This window comes from Megalopta genalis, chromosome 5 (genome assembly GCF_051020955.1).
Source record: "Megalopta genalis isolate 19385.01 chromosome 5, iyMegGena1_principal, whole genome shotgun sequence".
NCBI lineage: Eukaryota > Metazoa > Arthropoda > Insecta > Hymenoptera > Halictidae > Megalopta > Megalopta genalis.
This window is the reverse complement of record NC_135017.1, coordinates 11,883,226-11,900,798: the sequence shown is the minus strand read 5'-3', so window position 1 is coordinate 11,900,798 and position 17,573 is coordinate 11,883,226. Positions and strand designations below refer to the sequence as shown.

The 17,573-nt window shown below is 43.8% G+C and overlaps 2 protein-coding genes across 7 annotated transcripts in view; one reads left to right on the top strand and one right to left on the bottom strand.

Moving 5' to 3' along the window:
- Positions 1-2,836, bottom strand: LOC117221054 (uncharacterized protein F13E9.13, mitochondrial). Of its 6 annotated transcripts, none has more exons than XM_076521368.1 (8): positions 2,326-2,833; positions 2,191-2,249; positions 2,011-2,108; positions 1,745-1,827; positions 1,511-1,651; positions 1,227-1,426; positions 1,018-1,145; positions 1-258 (listed from the first exon to the last, which is right to left on the bottom strand). In XM_076521368.1, the coding sequence occupies exons 2-8, from the start codon at positions 2,247-2,249 to the stop codon at positions 74-76; spliced, it is 894 nt and encodes a 297-aa protein (XP_076377483.1). In that variant the 5' UTR covers positions 2,326-2,833; the 3' UTR covers positions 1-73. The 6 variants fall into 6 exon arrangements, with proteins under 6 accessions (XP_076377483.1, XP_076377482.1, XP_033327561.2 ...); XM_076521367.1 differs by having other exon boundaries at positions 2,191-2,468; positions 2,591-2,832; XM_033471670.2 differs by having other exon boundaries at positions 2,191-2,832.
- Positions 2,837-6,101: 3,265 nt separating this feature from the next.
- dnc (phosphodiesterase dunce) overlaps positions 6,102-17,573 on the top strand; it is a 540,449-nt gene continuing 528,977 nt past the window's right edge. The window contains exon 1 of the mRNA XM_076521357.1: positions 6,102-6,191. Within this exon, the coding sequence (XP_076377472.1) occupies positions 6,117-6,191 (75 nt within the window). The 5' untranslated portion in view covers positions 6,102-6,116. The remainder of the gene's footprint in view (positions 6,192-17,573) is intronic.

Below are 17,573 nucleotides of genomic sequence, written 5' to 3'. Positions count from 1 at the left end.
TACTGTAGAAAAATGTTGTATAGTATTTTTATGGGCGGAACTTTATCAGCCGAGATCCTCCTCCGTTTACTTTTCACAATGCATTCATCTTCCTCATGAAGTCGCGGACCCTTTGCTCCACCACTGGGTTGCTCCACAGCCCTTCGGCCTTGAAATGCGAGCCCACGATGACCGCGTCCGAGGACAGGTACTCGTCCACGTTGTCTATTGTCACACCGGAGCCGATCAGCACGGGGCCTTTGGCAGCACGCTTGATCTCTGAATATAAAATAGTATGTACAGTAAACTCTCCCTAATTGACGCTTGGATGCAAAAGTGGACAATTTGAGATGATATGAAATGTGTATTAAAATAAATAAATATTATATTAAAATAAATATTTTATATATCGCTCTCTATATATAACGATTATGTATTATGTGTATAATTGTTATTATATTATTATTATAGTAATTATTGTTATGTTATCTATATATAAATGAGCCGCGAGACTCGATAATCGTATCTCTTCTTCCCGAATTGTCCATTTTTGTACACAACCGTGCGTCAATTAGGGTGAACTTACTACACAGTAAACTCTCCCTAACTGTCGTCGCTCGGCTTGGAAACAAAAGTGGACAATTTGGGAAAAGGATATAAAATTACGTAAAAATTGTTATTATATTATATTATTGCTATATTGTCTATGTAAAAATGAGCCGCGAGACACGAACAATCGTATCTCCTCTCCCAGAATTGCACACAAAAATGGACAATTTGAGAAGATATAAAATCATATAAAAATTGCTATTATATTAGCGTTATATAATAACGATTATACATTGTATGTATAATTGTTTTATTACACACATATTAGTATTATTATTATATTATCTATATAGAAATGAGCCACGAGACTCTATAACAATCGTATCTGCTCCTCTCAAATTGTCCATTTTCGTGCACGATCAGAGAGAATTTGCGCGCGTCAATTAGAGAGAATTTACGCGTTAAGCGGACGAAATAGCGGAAACGTACCCGCGAGCTCCGCGGTGCTGGCCGGTTCGCCAGTGGCAGTTCCTGTCAGTACAATTCCATCGGCCAAGAAAAACTCAGCCGCCTTCACCGTCTCCGATAAGCTCACGTCCGAGGTGACCGCATGTGAACTACTCGCGAAGATAGCAGAACGATGTTAATGCACTTAAACGTCGAATTAGTATTCCCGTTCTCGAGATACGGCCAGTCACCTATGCTTTTTTTTCACGTCGGCGAAGACGAGAACGTCGTCGGCGTCGATCTGGCTCCTGTATCGCAGCAACGAGCCGGCGCAGGCGTCCGTGAAGCCCTCGTCGGCGACGTGCGAGAAGACGTAACCCTCCGCCCTGACGAACTGGAAGTCGGCAGCCTTCGCAACCGCGATCGCTTCCTTGTTGCACCCTGCCAAAATCTGCGTGCATTAAATTGATTTCGAGCGACTCCTAAATCGCGAGAATGCTCGCGCCACCGTGGACGCGTCCGCAAAGCGTTTCACCTGTACACCGCACGGCAGATTATCGGGCAACGCTTTTCTTATCTCCGTGCAGATTCTGGTCATCATGGCCGTGGTCTCGGGCAGCACGTCGCCGGCCTTCACGTACGGAACGTCGTTCATGTTCTCCACCAGGACGCCGTCCTCGAAACGAAGGGAAAACGGTTAGGCGTACAGGTTAGGTTTCGCGGCCCCGCGCCAGGTTAGAATCCGCCGTGTTTCGCCCGTCGAACTTACAACTTTGCAGTCCCTGTAAATCGCGGCATCGCCGACCGCGTCCCTCAGGATCTTCTCCGTGTCCCATTTGTACAGCGGCGTCCCTGCAATTCATCGTATCGAAACGGGTGAGCCGGGCGGAACGGGTTTTCAGGTGGAAAAATTCGGCGGTCCGTCGACCACCGATCAACTTCCATTGGAATAACATGGACGGTCTGTTTCTCGGATAACGGCGGCCCGATTAAAAACGTGCAAAATAAGCTGTTTTCGATGCGAACGCTATTTACAACTGATAGTTCCTCCTGCATCAGGAACAAACGATAAGCCGCGCGGCGGCATTTCACGAACGATGTCGGACGCGCCGGTTAACGAGCCTCCTCGCAATCTGACGGAATAAATTGTACGTATCCGTGAATTCGTGCGGTCTTAATCTCTAGCCGAGCTACGAAGCAACGAAATTACAGTACCGGGTAGAGCACCGACGTGCACCATTCCGATCACGGAACACCGTCTGCCAGCGAAACATCTGCGAAAACGTAACATCGCCGCGATCAAAATCGCACGTCCGCTGTTTTATTTCACGGTCACGTTTAATCACTTGCCAGGCACACGTCGTTCCGAGATAAATGCCGCAACTGTGGCCGGAAATCTCAGCTGTGACCATGTCCGTTTCGCGGAATTTCGACTCGGCAATCAGCTGATTCGGCTCGCGGACGATTGTTTTATTTCTGTCCGATAAAGGCGGCTGAAAAACAACCATCGTCGAACGATTGTCGTACGTCGGCTGATTCGTCGTTCACGAATGAAACAAATCTGCATGGAAATATGCCCGGTTATGTCGTTCGAACAACATCTAAACGCGTTTACCAGCAGAAATAGATTAGGTTAGGTTCGTCGCAGGTCCAGCAGACGAATTCAAATCGCGTAACTCGGTTTGTGTAACTTCCTCTGGACTCCGATAAGCGTTGAGCTTCATAGTAATCGAGGTCCGAGTTTAATTACAGAAGCGGATTACGGCAATCGCGAATGTTTAACGAATGAACATGGTCGTGGTAAGTCGTGCGCGACGCAAACAACAATTTCCGACGATGGTATTTTCAGAACTGAGCGTACCATCAGCTGGTAAAGCCACCAACAAAATGGCGCTGACCAAGAAGCCACTATGCCCTCCATCTGTGGCATACTAAACGATTTGAAATCCAAGTGATTCTGACTATGGATCTGAATTTTAAAATGCCGCCGGTTGAACGGCGTAGAATAAATTGAATTAATTGGTATTACAGCGATAATATCGGTGAGAACATTAATGACTCATGAATCGTAATGATTTCATGTCTGAACTTACAGCTAGAGGCGACACTTGCCGGGCAAGCAGAATGGCGCTAATATTTGAAAGCTGATACGGACCACAAATTTTCTCCTCCCATTTTGTCGATTAACGAATGTTTATAGTCGTGGAGATTATATTCGGATTAACTAATCGAGCTAGTATTTTACGATAACTAATAAGTGTGTTTAATAAAATAATAAAATTCTTGTACCATTGTTACTGGATTTAAACTTAATTTTTAAATTGTCTTTTGTTTATTCAAATGATTCAACTTACATAGTCAGCGTAAATGTGTTCAATTTTGTAACACTCCCTGTGTAGTATTTTAATTGTTTTTACACACACACGCACACACACACACAAACAAATATTGGTATTAAAATATTAACATTCGTGTCGTTTACTTGCCAAAATGAAATTTTGGCTCTTGAATGGTTCTTAAATAATTGTTAATTTATTATTCAACGCAGATTCAAATTGTCAATTCCAGTAGGCCATTTCAATTTTGCTCCTCCAATAATTTCTATAACACCTCGATCATTTTTCCAATTAACTATCGCCGCTAAAATATTCAAGTTCTCGTAGTTTCGTTTCATCGAATTAAAAACATCGGCTGGCATTTAAACAACGCTGTATTTATCGTCGAAACAATTCCAATCTTTGTTTGCAGTCAATTCAATTTCGGCCCGCGTGACGTTTCCCGCAGCACTTCAATTCCAAAAATTCCGACCCGTCCCCTCCGTTCGTCAGCAATTAAGTTCCGGTGCCCGTAAACCGTTTCTGAAGTTTCTCCAGCCCGCCGGCATTGTCCCAACATTTCATTTCAATTTCGTCCCAGCTGGTCCACTCGAAAAGGATTGTGTACCTTGTGCCCGTAGACACTCATTTTGACATGCGTTCCGCGTCGCCTATGTGTTCCCAAGCGGCACGCGCGCGTTTCTTCCGTCAGTGTCGCTCAGTCCCTCAGAGGAGGATGTACCGTGGTGTGTTCCGGAAGAGACTCTCTCTTGACACCTCGTTCTCCACTCGGTCCAATAAACCATCCCGGTGCAACGTAAGTCCCGTAGATCACCTGACAGCCCACCGCCACGATCACGCATCCCTTTCCGCAGTCGTGCGTCGTTAAGGCGGAATCCTTCATCGATCAGCGTGTCCCTCGATCGTCGAGGATCCCCTTTCCGAACCAGTAAAACGAACGCGACGTGTCCCAGTCGTACGGTTGTGCGGTGCTCGTGGAACCAGTGTCGATCAACAAGTAGCTCGTCGGGTATATAGGCCGGTAGCACCGGTTGCTAAATACTGCACGGCTCAGCACCATCGAGCCGGGCCTACGATAGTGCAACGGGCGCTAATTACTTGGTTCAGTGATTGATGGGGATTGGCTAAGTGACAGTCGCAGAGGGCCATTGTGTAATCGCTCGTTGCGGGCTGTTGAGTCTGTGAAGTGACTGAAAGTAAGGGATCCTCGTTTTTGACTGGGTTCCAAGTGATGAGCAAAGTGGACCAGTGTTTAGAGGACTTGATGAGCCTATCTGAGCAGTGTGTCATCTCCAAAAAATAGGGGATTCTAGATTTTGACTGGGTTCCAAGTCAGTACCAAAGTGGATCAATGTCTAGAGGACTTGCTGGGTCCTTCTGAGCAGCGTGCCATATCCAAAAATAGGGGATTCTGGATTTTGACTGGGTTTCAAGTCAGTACCGAAGTGGACTAGTGTCTAGAGGACTTGCTGGGCCTAGCTGAGCAGTGTGCCATATCAAAAAATAGGGGATTCTAGATTTTGACTGGGTTCCAAGTCACTACCAAAGTGGACTAGTGTCTAGAGGACTTGCTGGGTCTTTCTGAACAGTGTGCCATCACCAAAAAATAGGGGATTTTAGATTTTGACTGGGTTCCAAGTCAGTACCAAAGTGAACTAGTGTCTAGAGGACTTGCTAGGCCTAACTAAGCAACATGTCACCTTAAAAAACAGAGGATTCTACATTTTGATTGAGTTCCAAATGAGTACAAGTGAGGACAAGTGTTCAGAGGACTTGCTAGGTCTAGCTAAGCAGTTTGTCACCTCAAAAAATAAAGGATTCTAGATTTTGACTGAGTTCCAAGTGATTACCAAAGTGGACTAGAGTTTAGAGGACTTGTTAGGCCTAGTTGATCAACGTAGTCTACAGATATTGGCTGAACAATGGTGTCAAGGTGGATCAGTGTTTAGTGGACTCGTTGGGTTCAACTGCTCAGCGTACGCCCGCTAAAAAATAGAGGACTCTTGTCGACTGGGTTCCAAGTGGGCGACAAAGTGGATTAGTGTACTTTTTTGGTCCAGCTAATCAACGTTCCACCTTCAAAAACAGATGATCCTAGTTGTCGACTGGACACCAAGTGGGCGTTAAGGTGGCCTAGCGTTTGGAGACCTTGTTAGGTCCAGTTAATCAACGTTCCACCTCGAAAAATAGAGGATCCTAGTTATCGACTGGTCTGCAAGCGGGTCACGAAGCGGACTAGTGTTGAAATGGCTCGTAGGTCGAACCAATCATCGTTCTACCTCAAAAATTAGAGGATGCTGATTGTTGACACAGAATGGGCTTCACTGGCTGCTCAGCGTTCCACTGCGAAAACTAGTCGTAACCCCGCTCCATTGACCAGACCAGCAAAGGCAGCCAGTATTTAGAGGATCGTCCCCCATCGATTGATCAACCGCACCCCATCGCGGGGGCATCCCCTAAGTAAGCCGGAGGTTTGATGAATCGGTTGTCGGGATTTTCTATGGTCCCAAGCGGGGGTCTAGGCGTTGCAGCTGTCGAATGAGCTGATCGTCTTCGAAGAGGGAGCCGAAGCCGTGGGTTTCCCGAAGCCTGGTTGGCGCAGCTAGCTCTGATGAAGACAAAGGACCCTCATAGGAGCATGTAGCCTTAATGGCGGGAAAAGCTGAACGGACGGAAGCAATGCAACCTGGGGAATCTCGCGACAGTGACTCAGGCGGGGCGGTCGGCACGTGGACGCCATAGCTCCCGGACACAGGGGAGCTTTGTTGCTGGGGGCCCAGCGTTTATACCCTGGCTCTGACGTCGATGCACATTTGTACGCGTATATTCGCCTGGGCATGGGACTTCTTCGTCGGTAGCGCCGCGTTCCCGATGCAGCACGTGAGTCTCACGGTTCCTTTGATGTCCGCGCAACCCTTTGCTTAATTTCCGACCGGAGACATTCGTTTTCTAGCACCGAGATCCCCTTTGAGGGGACCCTCCACGGTCCTCTTTAACGTGTCAGCAGCAGCTGACGATTATAATTCATGAAAGTCGCACTTGTCTCCGTCGCAAATGCAGAAAAATCAGCTGGATTAAGTTTCTATTATGCTTTCCCGGTAATTTTTCCTTGGAAAAGCAACCTTAAGCGGCTTGTTAGGCGACTTCCTTTACGGTACGCACAGACTCCGGTTCCGTCGTTCTTATTTCACTGACGAACAGCTTCCGGTGCTTCCGTTCGTCTCCAAGGATCTCCACCCCCGCTTCCGGGACTCTCGCGATGGGGGTGGTGATTACACGTTTCTTGTAAAAGTCTCTGCTGTATCTCGCTAACGTCTCCTCGTCGAACCATTCGTTGAAGAATTTTTTCAGCCCCTTTTTTCATGGAATGCTTCTTTGATCCTCTCGCAGTTCGGTATAACTTTGAAGTCGCATAGCGATCCATCATGGTCTCTGATCGTGCTCCATTTTTATCCGCAATCTAACAAAAGTATCCTGTTCTATTATGGATCAGAACGTTCGACTTTTAGTTCAGTCGTTCGAGGAAATTTTATAAAAAAGAATTGTTGTAAATATTATAGTTGAACATATATTTACAATAAATTCTGTACTATTTAATTGAACTTCGATTTACAATAAATTCTGTGCTATTCAGTTGAAATTTTATTTTGCAATAAATTTCGTACTGTTTAGCTGAAATTTATTTGGATTCAATTTTGTGCGGTTTAATGTAAATTTTATTTACAATAAATCCTGTGACGTTTCATTGAACTCCGATTTACAATAAATTCTGTGCTGTTCGGTTGAAATTTTATTTACAATAAATTTTATACTCTTTAGTGAAAATTTTATTTAGAATAAATTTTGTGCCGTTTCGTTGAGATTTTATTCGCAATAAATGTTACGGTGTTTAATTAAAGTCGTATCTACAATAAATTCTAATTAAAATCGAACTTTCGCGTGAAGATTATTTCGGGTTGCATTCTAGACTTAAAATGACAGGCTTTCTTGCGAGATGCCATGGCTCGAACGAAGCTGCCCGGACCGCTCACCCCCGCTGCAGATTGTTTCGCGCGTCAGAGTGGAAGTCTCGCGATAGAAGCATCGCGAGATGCATAAGCGGGGAAGGCCGGTTGGCCGACTGGCGTTCGAATAAAAGAAAAAAAATACTAAATCGATCGATCGCAGAGTGTGCGGGGGCGGGCCGCGAGCCTCGAGGAAAAAGGGGAGCGTACGTTCCGGCTCCGGTTTCCTTCGACTGTCTCCGCTTTTTCACGATGCTCTAGACCATCAATAGCGTCGTCTACAATTTCTCTAAACATTTTTTCTTCGGTCACTTCTTGGGGACACCGCGATTTTTCTATACTTCCCAAGGGGCTGCAGCTTGACCATGTAACAATAATTCTTTCAATTTGTAACGAAAAGATGAACGATTCTTTTCTTAAACTAGAATGTTATTTGCAGCTGTTGAGATAGCTTCGATATCTCGATTAGTTTTTTAATCACGAATTATCAAAGTCAATGTGTCGATTTCAAGAGATTTAATTGTTTGGTAAATTCCATCTGCTGCTATTTACACAAACGATCGAATTTTTTTAAATAATTCTATGCTACGTTTTAGACAATATCTTCTAGCTTAAGACTAAACAAAAATTGTTGTCGTTTACTACCTTCCATTTTTTATCAGCCATTGCAACGATCCATTAATGCATTAATGAAACGCCATGTATAAATCAGCGAATAACTTTAACCTTTTACAATATTTTGTCGTAATAAAAATTCAGATTAAAATTCAAACCTATGTTAACATTATCGTAAAAATCCAACATTTTTCGAAGGTTATTCATCCTCGGAAAAAATTGTCCACAATCATTTTTAGATAGATGATCCAGCTCGTTGATGTGTACCATTTAATTCAACGAATCGAACAAATGAGTGAGAGAGAGAGAGAGAGAGAGAGAGAGAGAGAGACGACTTCGACGGCGCGGGTCAAGCTAGACCCAGCCGTCCGGGGATTACGGAGAAAGAAAGGGGAGAAGTTTCGGGGACAGAATAACGACATTACACCGTCCGGCGATGAAGCGTTCGCAATCGATGCGGCTGGCCTAGGTGAACTTTAAACGAGCTGCATAAATTTTCCACGGCGCCGAATATTGCGCTTTTCGACGCGCAATTATCCTCGTGGAAATACGCAGGCCGGACGCATTTAGCCTAATCGGCGTCGTTATCGGCCGGCCGAACGATTCCGCCGCGGAAAATGCGGGAAGCACCGGCGCAAATTGCTTTCGACAGCGGCACCGCGCGAACAACACTATAATTTCGAACGAATTATCTTTATACGTTTAAACCCGGTATTTATATTTTTACGGGTACTGTGCTGGGAACGGAACGGAAAAGTGGCCTTCAAAGTGAACGAATGTGTCGGAGGGAAATGTCTCCGACGCGTGTTTGCCGCGGCATTTTCGGTCTGAACGGTCGTTATCCGTTTTCCCTCGAACCCTTTGAAAATTCCTGACCACTTTCCGGTGCTATCTTCGAGCGCGCATCGAGCTGGTCGTTTGTCCCGTATCCTTTCGACCTTAATAATGGATCGCTCAGGCTCGGTTTTGTTCTTGCAACTGCAGCGCAACGCTCATCAGTTACGTGCTCGCCGTGATGCGGGAGTTATCGGAATTTATTATTCCGCCGCGCGGATTTTATTTCAAATTTAACTGGTACCGTTCGATTGTAATCCGTCTAATTTCATCAGCAATTTTATCCTCGAACGACGCATTCCCCGGATATCGATTTCAAACGGCAGCTTTGACAATTTTACCATTTTCATTTTTGCCATTCTCATTTTGAACAATTTTATCATCTTCTTAAAATCGTACCATCTTAGACAACTTTATCTTGAAATGGTACCTTTTCATATCTCCGCTGAAAATTGTTTTCCTTTTAATTTGGTAAAAATATATGTTAATAAGATAATATAATAATGATATAATATTATAATATAATATATAACATTAATAATAAGATAAGATGTATTAAACAACTTTAACTTGAAATGGCACCTTTTCATATCTCCGCTGAAAATTGTTTTCCTTTTAATTTGGTAGAAATATATGTTAATAATAAGATAATATAATAATGATATAATATTATAATATATTATAATATATAATATTAATAATAAGATAAGATATATATTAATAATATATTAATGATATAATGTTATAATATAATAATAATATAGTATAATATTATATATGTAATATTAATAATAAGATAAGATATACATATTTGGTAGATAAATGAAAAATGTCCGCAAAAATAGTACTAACTAAAATAGTACTACTTCGACAAAAATGGTCAAAAAAACGGAGAATCTTTCACGGGCATTGTTTACGATTTAAATGAGACTAGAATATGTAGATCGCGTTTCTAAACGCAACGATGGATTATAATTACGAACGCCGGGGTAAACAAGGTTATACAGGACCCGTGGTCGATAGCGTCAGTTTAAGGCAGTGCCGTTTGAGACAGTTTCAGCCGGAAGTTTCTGCGGCAAGCGGCACCATAATGTCCAGCACGTGTAACAGAGCTGATACGTTCCACGAACGGGAACAGGTATCGATGCTTTATTACGCGCCGGCATAATTATTTTCATTTGACGTTAGCCATTAGCTGGCAATTGAATTACACCGCCGCAGTGTCTCGTGCAAACTTGTCGGGAGCTAATGGTTCGCCTCCGGCCGCCGTTTTTCTACGGAATTTTTGCGACTACTCGTTCGAACGTTCAGGATCGATCGGTTCGCTGTGCACTTTATTTCGTTACCGTTAGGTCCCTCTTCGAAGTTCCGTAACTTCGTTAAGAAAGATCGCGGGCCAGCGAGCCCGGGCTCGTTTTAAAGTGCGGGAGATGTGCTTTCCAGGTACGTCGGCGGTCTTGCGATCGCATCGCTGTGCGGTTAACGGTCGCAATTTTAGCGATAGTGGCCATTTTTAGGCCATTTTCCAAATTGGTAGCTCTCTGGGGAAGTGAAACAATTTTTTTGGTGGTTCAGACTACAGCGATTTTAAAGCGCGAAGTTTTCTCTTTCGAACGAGACCAAAACGATCGCCGTGCGATTTTTGTTTACAAAACGGCAGTGCTTCGAATAAATGGCGAGCTGTCAACACTGATAATCGATTGGGTTTCGAAGCTCCCACGAGATTTGCCGACATTCAAGTCTCTGTAACTTCGTGAAAAAAAATCGTAGGGAAGTGAGGCTTAGCTCATTTTAAAGAGCAGAAAATGCATTTTTTACCCACCGAGGTTGTTTTACGATAGGATTATCGCGTCATTAATTGTCGCGATTTTAGCGACAATGTCCATTTTTTGGCCATTTCTCAACTTTGCGGACCCATGGTGAGTTCAGAAAATTTTTTTGACGAGTGAAACCACCCAATTGTTATAAAACGGAGTTTCCTCTTTCCAACGAGCCGTAAAACAAGGTTCTACGATTTTTTTATCGCGATTCTACGGCTGTTTGAATCAGAAATGCGCGGCCGGCGAAATTCTGAAAATTCTTTTCTTTTGTTTGTCTACGTTTTTTCGTCGTTATTTTGTTCATCGAAAAATTGCAGTAAAATCTGACACGCATCAAAACAAAAACAATCTCCTTTTCCAAAGCCCGCGAGCAAACTGTGATAATATTTTTTTTATTGATCACCGGGTCGCCGATAATTAAAACAACGTGTCGAGCTCCCGATGCTCGCCGGAGAAAATGGTGGCTGCAGGAAAAACGAAAATTGCTCGCGCCCTAATTGGAACGCGTACAAATGAACGATTAAAAGCATCGGCTGGTATTTTGTTCAAGTTTGTCCGGCGAGCACGGCGTTTAACAGGAACGTGATCGAAGTAGATGTTGCGTTCGGAGATTCTACAATCGAAAGTCCGTGGGCGCCCAGTTTATCGCAAACTTCGATCGATCCCGCGGAAATTAGGTTTGATAGAATGCTGCCAATTTGTTATTACATGATTTCTCTCGGGTCTTCTCAACTATTTCGTTCCGCTGAAAAGTTTCGCCCGCGGATGATGTACGATCCCCGACGGTGTCCTATTAACTGCCCTGGGCGCAGTCGATTTTACCAGTAATAACAAATTTTCTTTACTTAAAAATAATCCAACTAAAAGAGTGGAAAAATTTGTTTACTTAAAAATAAATAAAATAATAGAATACAAAAATTTGTTCACTGAAACATAAACGAAATGGAAATGCTGCTGTGTGAACTTATCAAAATGATTAGAAAAAGAGATAGATATACAGGGTGTCCCAATATTATGGTATTTCTGGGAAATGTGGGATTCCTAAGGTCATTTAAAGTAACTTTGTCCTTTACAAAAATTTTCTCCGAGGCATCGTTCACGAGTTATTAACGAAAAACACTGACCAATGAGAGGCGAGCTCGACTGGCGCGACGCGACCAAGCCAACGAGCGGTCGACGCCCAGTTCCGTTGATTGGCTCGGCCACCTCGCGCCAATCAAGCTCGCCTCTCATTGGTCAGTGTTTTTCGTTAATAACTCGTAAACGAAGCCGCGGATTGCATTTTCGCTAAGGAAAAAGTAACTTCAAATTACCTCAGGAATCCCTCATTTCCTACTCGTACAATAATTTTAGGACATCCTGTTTATGTATACAGGGCTTGTCTATTGGAATCAGCTGAGACACTTTTTATTTTGCGTGCAAAATCCGCAGTCCATCGATCGATAGTTCGCCGCGGAAACCCGAAATTCCGAAACCGCTTGTCAGCAGCATTACTCCGTTCTCAACCGGCTGAACGAAACTCAGACATTCGATTGTAGGTCCCGATGAACAGTGGTGGTTGTAATTAAGAGTGCCTTCTCCGGTTCGTGTACAGCGGAGACCATAAAGCGACGCCCTTCCATGCTTTATACGCGACATAAAGTTAATGTTGCACTCAACTTACGTCGTAAAGCGGCACGTTTCTATCGACAAGTTCGTTAAATTTAGACGGGTTCGTTTTTCACCAAAAATATATTCATGAAAGCAACGGGATACGTCTTAATGTTGCGCCATTTAATTGACACTGGACGTGGGGACGTTTTAACGAAGACGTAACCGAGCTTGCCTCGGTTCGTTTATCATTTTACTTATCAATTTTTCCAAAACAATTTTTAAGGTACTAGATCATTCTAACAAATCTTATAAACATTAAATATTATAAATATTAATGTTATTAAATCTCTATAGATATTAACATTATTAAATCTCTGTAAATATTAACGAGTCTTATATAAATTAAAAGTACACATATTACAGTGACGTATATAACAAACTGTTCACGTTGCAATATCGTTTTATCTAGCGCGAAAAAGTTAATAAAACCGAAGAAGATAAAAATGATAAAAATGTAAAATAAAAATAAAGAAATGAAATAAGAATAAAGTCGCATTGTGTATAGTGCCATATCGTTTTATTTGGTACAAAAGAATTGTTGAAGATAAAGAAAATAAAAATTAGAAAATTATAAGAAAAGATAATAAAAAATAGTGAAAAAGATAAAGAAATAAAACAGCAAATTAACGAATTGTAAAAGAATGAAATTAACATTTTCATGGCTACGATGCAAATCTTATCGGTAAGTGTAGCAGAATAAATAATAAATTTCGAGTAAATAAAGATCGTTCTTGTAAAGATGTATTTAGTTGAGAGGAAGCAAGGGCGTAGCAATTCATCAGCGATCGTAAAATAAGCGGAAACTGAATCGTAACGTGAAAGCGAATTTATGCCAGTTTTAAATTCCGAGCCGGGACGAGAGAATTTTCAATTGTCGTAAGTTCGGGCTCGCTCAATTTGTTCGCGGAATAAATCAGATAAGAAAAAGGGGAGACAAGAGGCTTCAGCCGGCGCTGCGTTCCATTTCCGTGATATATATTTGACGACACGTACAAATGCCCGTCTTCTTCATTTCGCGCGCGAGAGTTCCGCGGCCTTCCATCTCCAGCCGCATTTTCCACGGCAATCAAACCGAGGCTGAACCAGTTTCCCCGCGATTTTTGCGCTCCTGTCGGCTGGCTAATAGACAGTCAATGAAATAGGTTCGTTTCCCTTCGGTTACTTCGCGTCGATGCTGCAACCATTTTCCGCGCGAGTGCCAATAACACGCGACGTTATCGCTATTACAATTCGCCGTTTCGATGACATATTTATGCGAAAATCGATGGAAATTCATGACACACCCGAATTGCGGGATGAATTCTTTTTTTCTTTCTCTCGTGATTGAAACCAGCGTTGGCCACCGATCGATTACAATTTCGTATTTCATTAAATTATTCGTGAGAACCGTTAAACGTATTAATCGCCGAGAAGTCGACGTTCGAATTAATTGACCGATGAAATTAATCGTCGTTCGAAACGGATCGCCGATAGTTGTTGACTTTTTAATGGAATTGGATGGGCATTTCGATGCAATCCTGTTAAGAATTTTTGCCATTAATCGCGACCAACGATCGAAAGAAATTGAATCGTTAATTGCGACTACCGATTAACAGCAGTAATTCAACCCTTAGTAGTCGGTTAATTTTTTGCCCAACTTTGATCGAGTCTGGCATGGATTTGAAGAGCGAAGCTTGCTCTTTCCAACGAAACGAAAAAATACGGCCCGCGATTTTTTTTCGCTGTTTTATGGACCATAAAGGACGAGCAAGTATGGTTCCACGAAATTTCACACGAGTTCATGGTATGGAAAAAATCGGTGACATTCAAACTACTGGCGTTCTTCGAAAAAAAATCGCACGACGATGAACTTTAACTCATTTTAAAGCTCGAAGTATCTACTTTCATCGTCAGTAGCAGTTTTTCCTCAACATATTTTCTCGCGATGTACCCATTTGAAAACAGGAGGTACATTTTTCCTGAAAAATGACGAGAATACAGAGGTTCCCTAAATCATTAAAAAATTTTTTCCGTGACTGCGTCTCACACAGATTTGAAGATTGAATCTTACCCTTTCCAACGACCCCTCAAAAGTTGCTCTACGATTTTTTTTAGCTGTCTTACGGACCGGAAACGACGAACAAGTTTGATCGCGCGAAATCTCCTTCGACCTCGCGATGTCTAAATAATCGACGATGTTCAAGCAACTATAACTTTGCGAAAAAAAATCATACGACGATAAATCTCGACTCAATTTAAAGCCGGAAGCTTCTACTTTCGCTCGCCGTAGCTCATTTTCCGCTGAGATTTCTTTTTGCGCTGTGCCGAGCCGGTAACTGAAGACAGATTATTTCCAAAAAGGTGCTAAAACATCGCAGGCGTCAAAGCTCGTAAAAAAATTATTGTTTATTAGAAATTAATGTTAGGAACGTTGCTAAACTTCGAGCCATCGATCTTGAAGTACCGCGGAAATTGGAGCAAACTGTCCAAGCGAAGTCATTAAAATGTGCTCGATCCCGAGGGTCAGAGGGCGCATCGCGACAAGAACGATTGATCCAGTAAAAAGTCAGCTGTTTCGAACGAGTCGGAGCCGGCGCTGACGAGCAGCCCGACGATAGCGCAACAGTCTGCTGTCACGGGGCTCTACCGAAAGGACGTGCTAGAATCCTAATATCCGGCCAGGCGCGATCACGTTCCCCCGGGCCGTCGACGAAGACAAATTGAACCGTACGGCTGACAGAATTCCGTATCAGCGGCGCTGACATCGGCGCCGCTCCACCGTAGAAATAGAATTGGCTCCTGTTCAAAACCCGATAAATATCATTCGCGTGCTGTGGGATCGCCGGTCACCGTGATTCCGCGGTCACCGCAAACCGGAAACCAAATTGACACTCAAGCTCAGCCGTAAATCAAGTTTTTCAATCGATAACAAACGATCCGTTTACGCGCTTCTTCAATCTTCCGGTCACTTTTGTGTCACCGTTGCGATCTTCTAAAATAAAATCCATTGGAACCTCGGCTGTCCATACGAATCTACCCAAGAACTTCATAATGAATTTAAATCGTCACTTGGACTCAATTTTTCAACGATTAGATCAAATAAATTGCTGTCGTACTTGAAAGAATAAACATATCTTCAAAGATGTATCATGAAAAATTGACGAACGAAGCTGAAAATGTTCGCAAGTATCTTCAATTAAACAGCCTGATTCCTCAGGCGATTTGAAGCAACTTTTTCCTTTGCGAAAATATTCTCCGATGCTTCGTTCGCGAGTTATTAACGAAAAACTGACGCCCCGCCTACTCGACGCGTCAGCTGCTGCGAGGGCGTGGTGCCAGGAGTGATCGCTCGCCGATTGGCCCGCGTTTCCTCGTTAATAACTCGTCAACCGAGCCTCGTAGAAAATTTTCGTAAAGGAAAAAGTTTCTTAAAATCGTTCGAGGAATCAAGCGAGCCACCTTTCCAGTTCGTAACAGGATTTCCCGCGATTAACTCTGTCTAACTGTGTACATTAATTCAGCCAGATTAAATCTCGTCACATTCTACATCGAATATTTCAAAAATTCTTGAAACGTGCTCGAATCGTAGAAGGTTATGACACACGAGGGTTTCGCATAATCGGGGTTTACGCGGCACATGGAACGAACGAGGGCGCTTTCGTTAGATCTCCTATTCACCGTCGAGCGGCGCACGACGGCGTTATAGAACTCGATCGACTGTGCCCTTTATGCCGGAATCAGATCCATCGGATCATTGTGCCGGCGAAGACACAGACTCGGATTAATTGCGATTCAGCCGCGTCTAAGGAGAGATTTAATTAGGTGTCACTGTTGATGAAACGCGAGGTGTATCACCGGGGAACAATCGGGGATCGGGAGCTTCATAACCGTAGCGTTGCCTTTGCCGCGACCGTTTCCAGGGAATCGCGTTAAACGATCCCATCGAAACACCGAATCGAATTTCCCCCGTGATCGTCGCCGATAATTTGTGATTCTAATAATTCGCCCGATTGGTCCGGCGCTCGATTAACGTTCCAGTTATCGTCGAGTTATTAATAATCGAATTAGGAAAGAGCGTGTCATGCTCCTCGGGTGCAAGCGCGCTGAAAAGCTTCGCGCTTGTCGGTCTGCGGTTCCGCGGATCGAAAGGTTCGCACGCGTTGTGTTACCATTGTGCCGGGGAAATGTATATTCTCGTTGGGGCGGGAAAAAGGAGCAAAACCGGGCGGCCGCAGCGCCGGAATAAAACAGAACGCGGCAACCCGACAGAGAAATAGGCGAGAGCGATATCGTCGACACGTGTTTCACGTGAAAAGCTTTTCCGAATTGTCTTCGTGCCGTTCGGCTGGAATTTGTTGTTGTTGTTGTTGTGTTTTCTCTCTCGTTTTGTTACGTTAAAAATGCAAACACGCCGACGGTTTTAATATCCGACGATTTTTCTTTTCTTTTTTCTCTCTTGTTTTTTTGGAGCTCGATTAATGAAAGCTCGTCGAACAGTGATGAATCGTTGGTAAATTCGACGGCTGAGATTTCGTCGGAATTGCGCGAGCAACGGGGCTTTTGTAGGTCCGTCGGGGACCCGTCGAAATGCAATTAATAGAAATCCGTCGATACGAACGGGGCCGAAGTTCGTCAACTTTCCACGGGCTCGTCACGGGCCAGCTGTTCGTCGCGAGCACCGAAAGTTCGCTGGCCACCGTTCAACGTCACGTCGGGCGCCGGAATTTCAACGGAAACTGCTGGCGCGAACTTCTGACAAAATGAATTAGCAAAATTATCGTTGATTCGATCGCAGCACGGGCGCGTTTCCACGCGCGCATCAACGTTTAAGCCGTGTTCCCGCGTATACGGGATTTACGCGGCCGATGTTTATTATGTGTTTTAGCTGCGCAGCTCATCTCGTTTCGTAATTAATTTACAGCTGAAATCAGCGGGCCGAAACTCGCTCGGCATCCGGCCCGTCCGGATGTCGCGCGACGTCCTGGACGTTTACACGCGACTCCCGCGCAAGCCGGGAAGTTAATAAACAACAGCGTCGCAACCGCCTCGAACGAAGAACGCGCGAAATTCTCGAGAGCACTCGGAACAATCCGGAATATTCGTCCGTCGCTCGTCGATCGTCCGGAAACACGAGCGCAGATACTCGATTTATTAATGTTAATAAATATATATCGGGGAACGTTGTTTAACGCGTTCCGCCGAAATAGAGTTAAACGATTTCCAACGAAAATATTTGCGTGTTTACGGATCGTCGGGAAAAAATATTTGGCTTTCCGGCGGGTCGGAGGGAAACGTTCGGGCCGACGCGCCTCCATGGAAGTTTTCCAAATGAAAAATACCACTTTGACGTCCGGCCG

Coding starts and splice junctions, on each gene's coding strand:
- LOC117221054 (XM_033471670.2), bottom strand. CDS start 2,483: ATGGTTGTTTTTCAGCCGCCTTTATCGGACAGAAATAAAACAATCGTC. Junction 1,828..2,010: donor TGCAGGAGGAACTATCAGTT/GTAAATAGCGTT, acceptor GATGAATTGCAG/GGACGCCGCTGTACAAATGG. Junction 259..1,017: donor CAGCACCGCGGAGCTCGCGG/GTACGTTTCCGC, acceptor TTTTATATTCAG/AGATCAAGCGTGCTGCCAAA.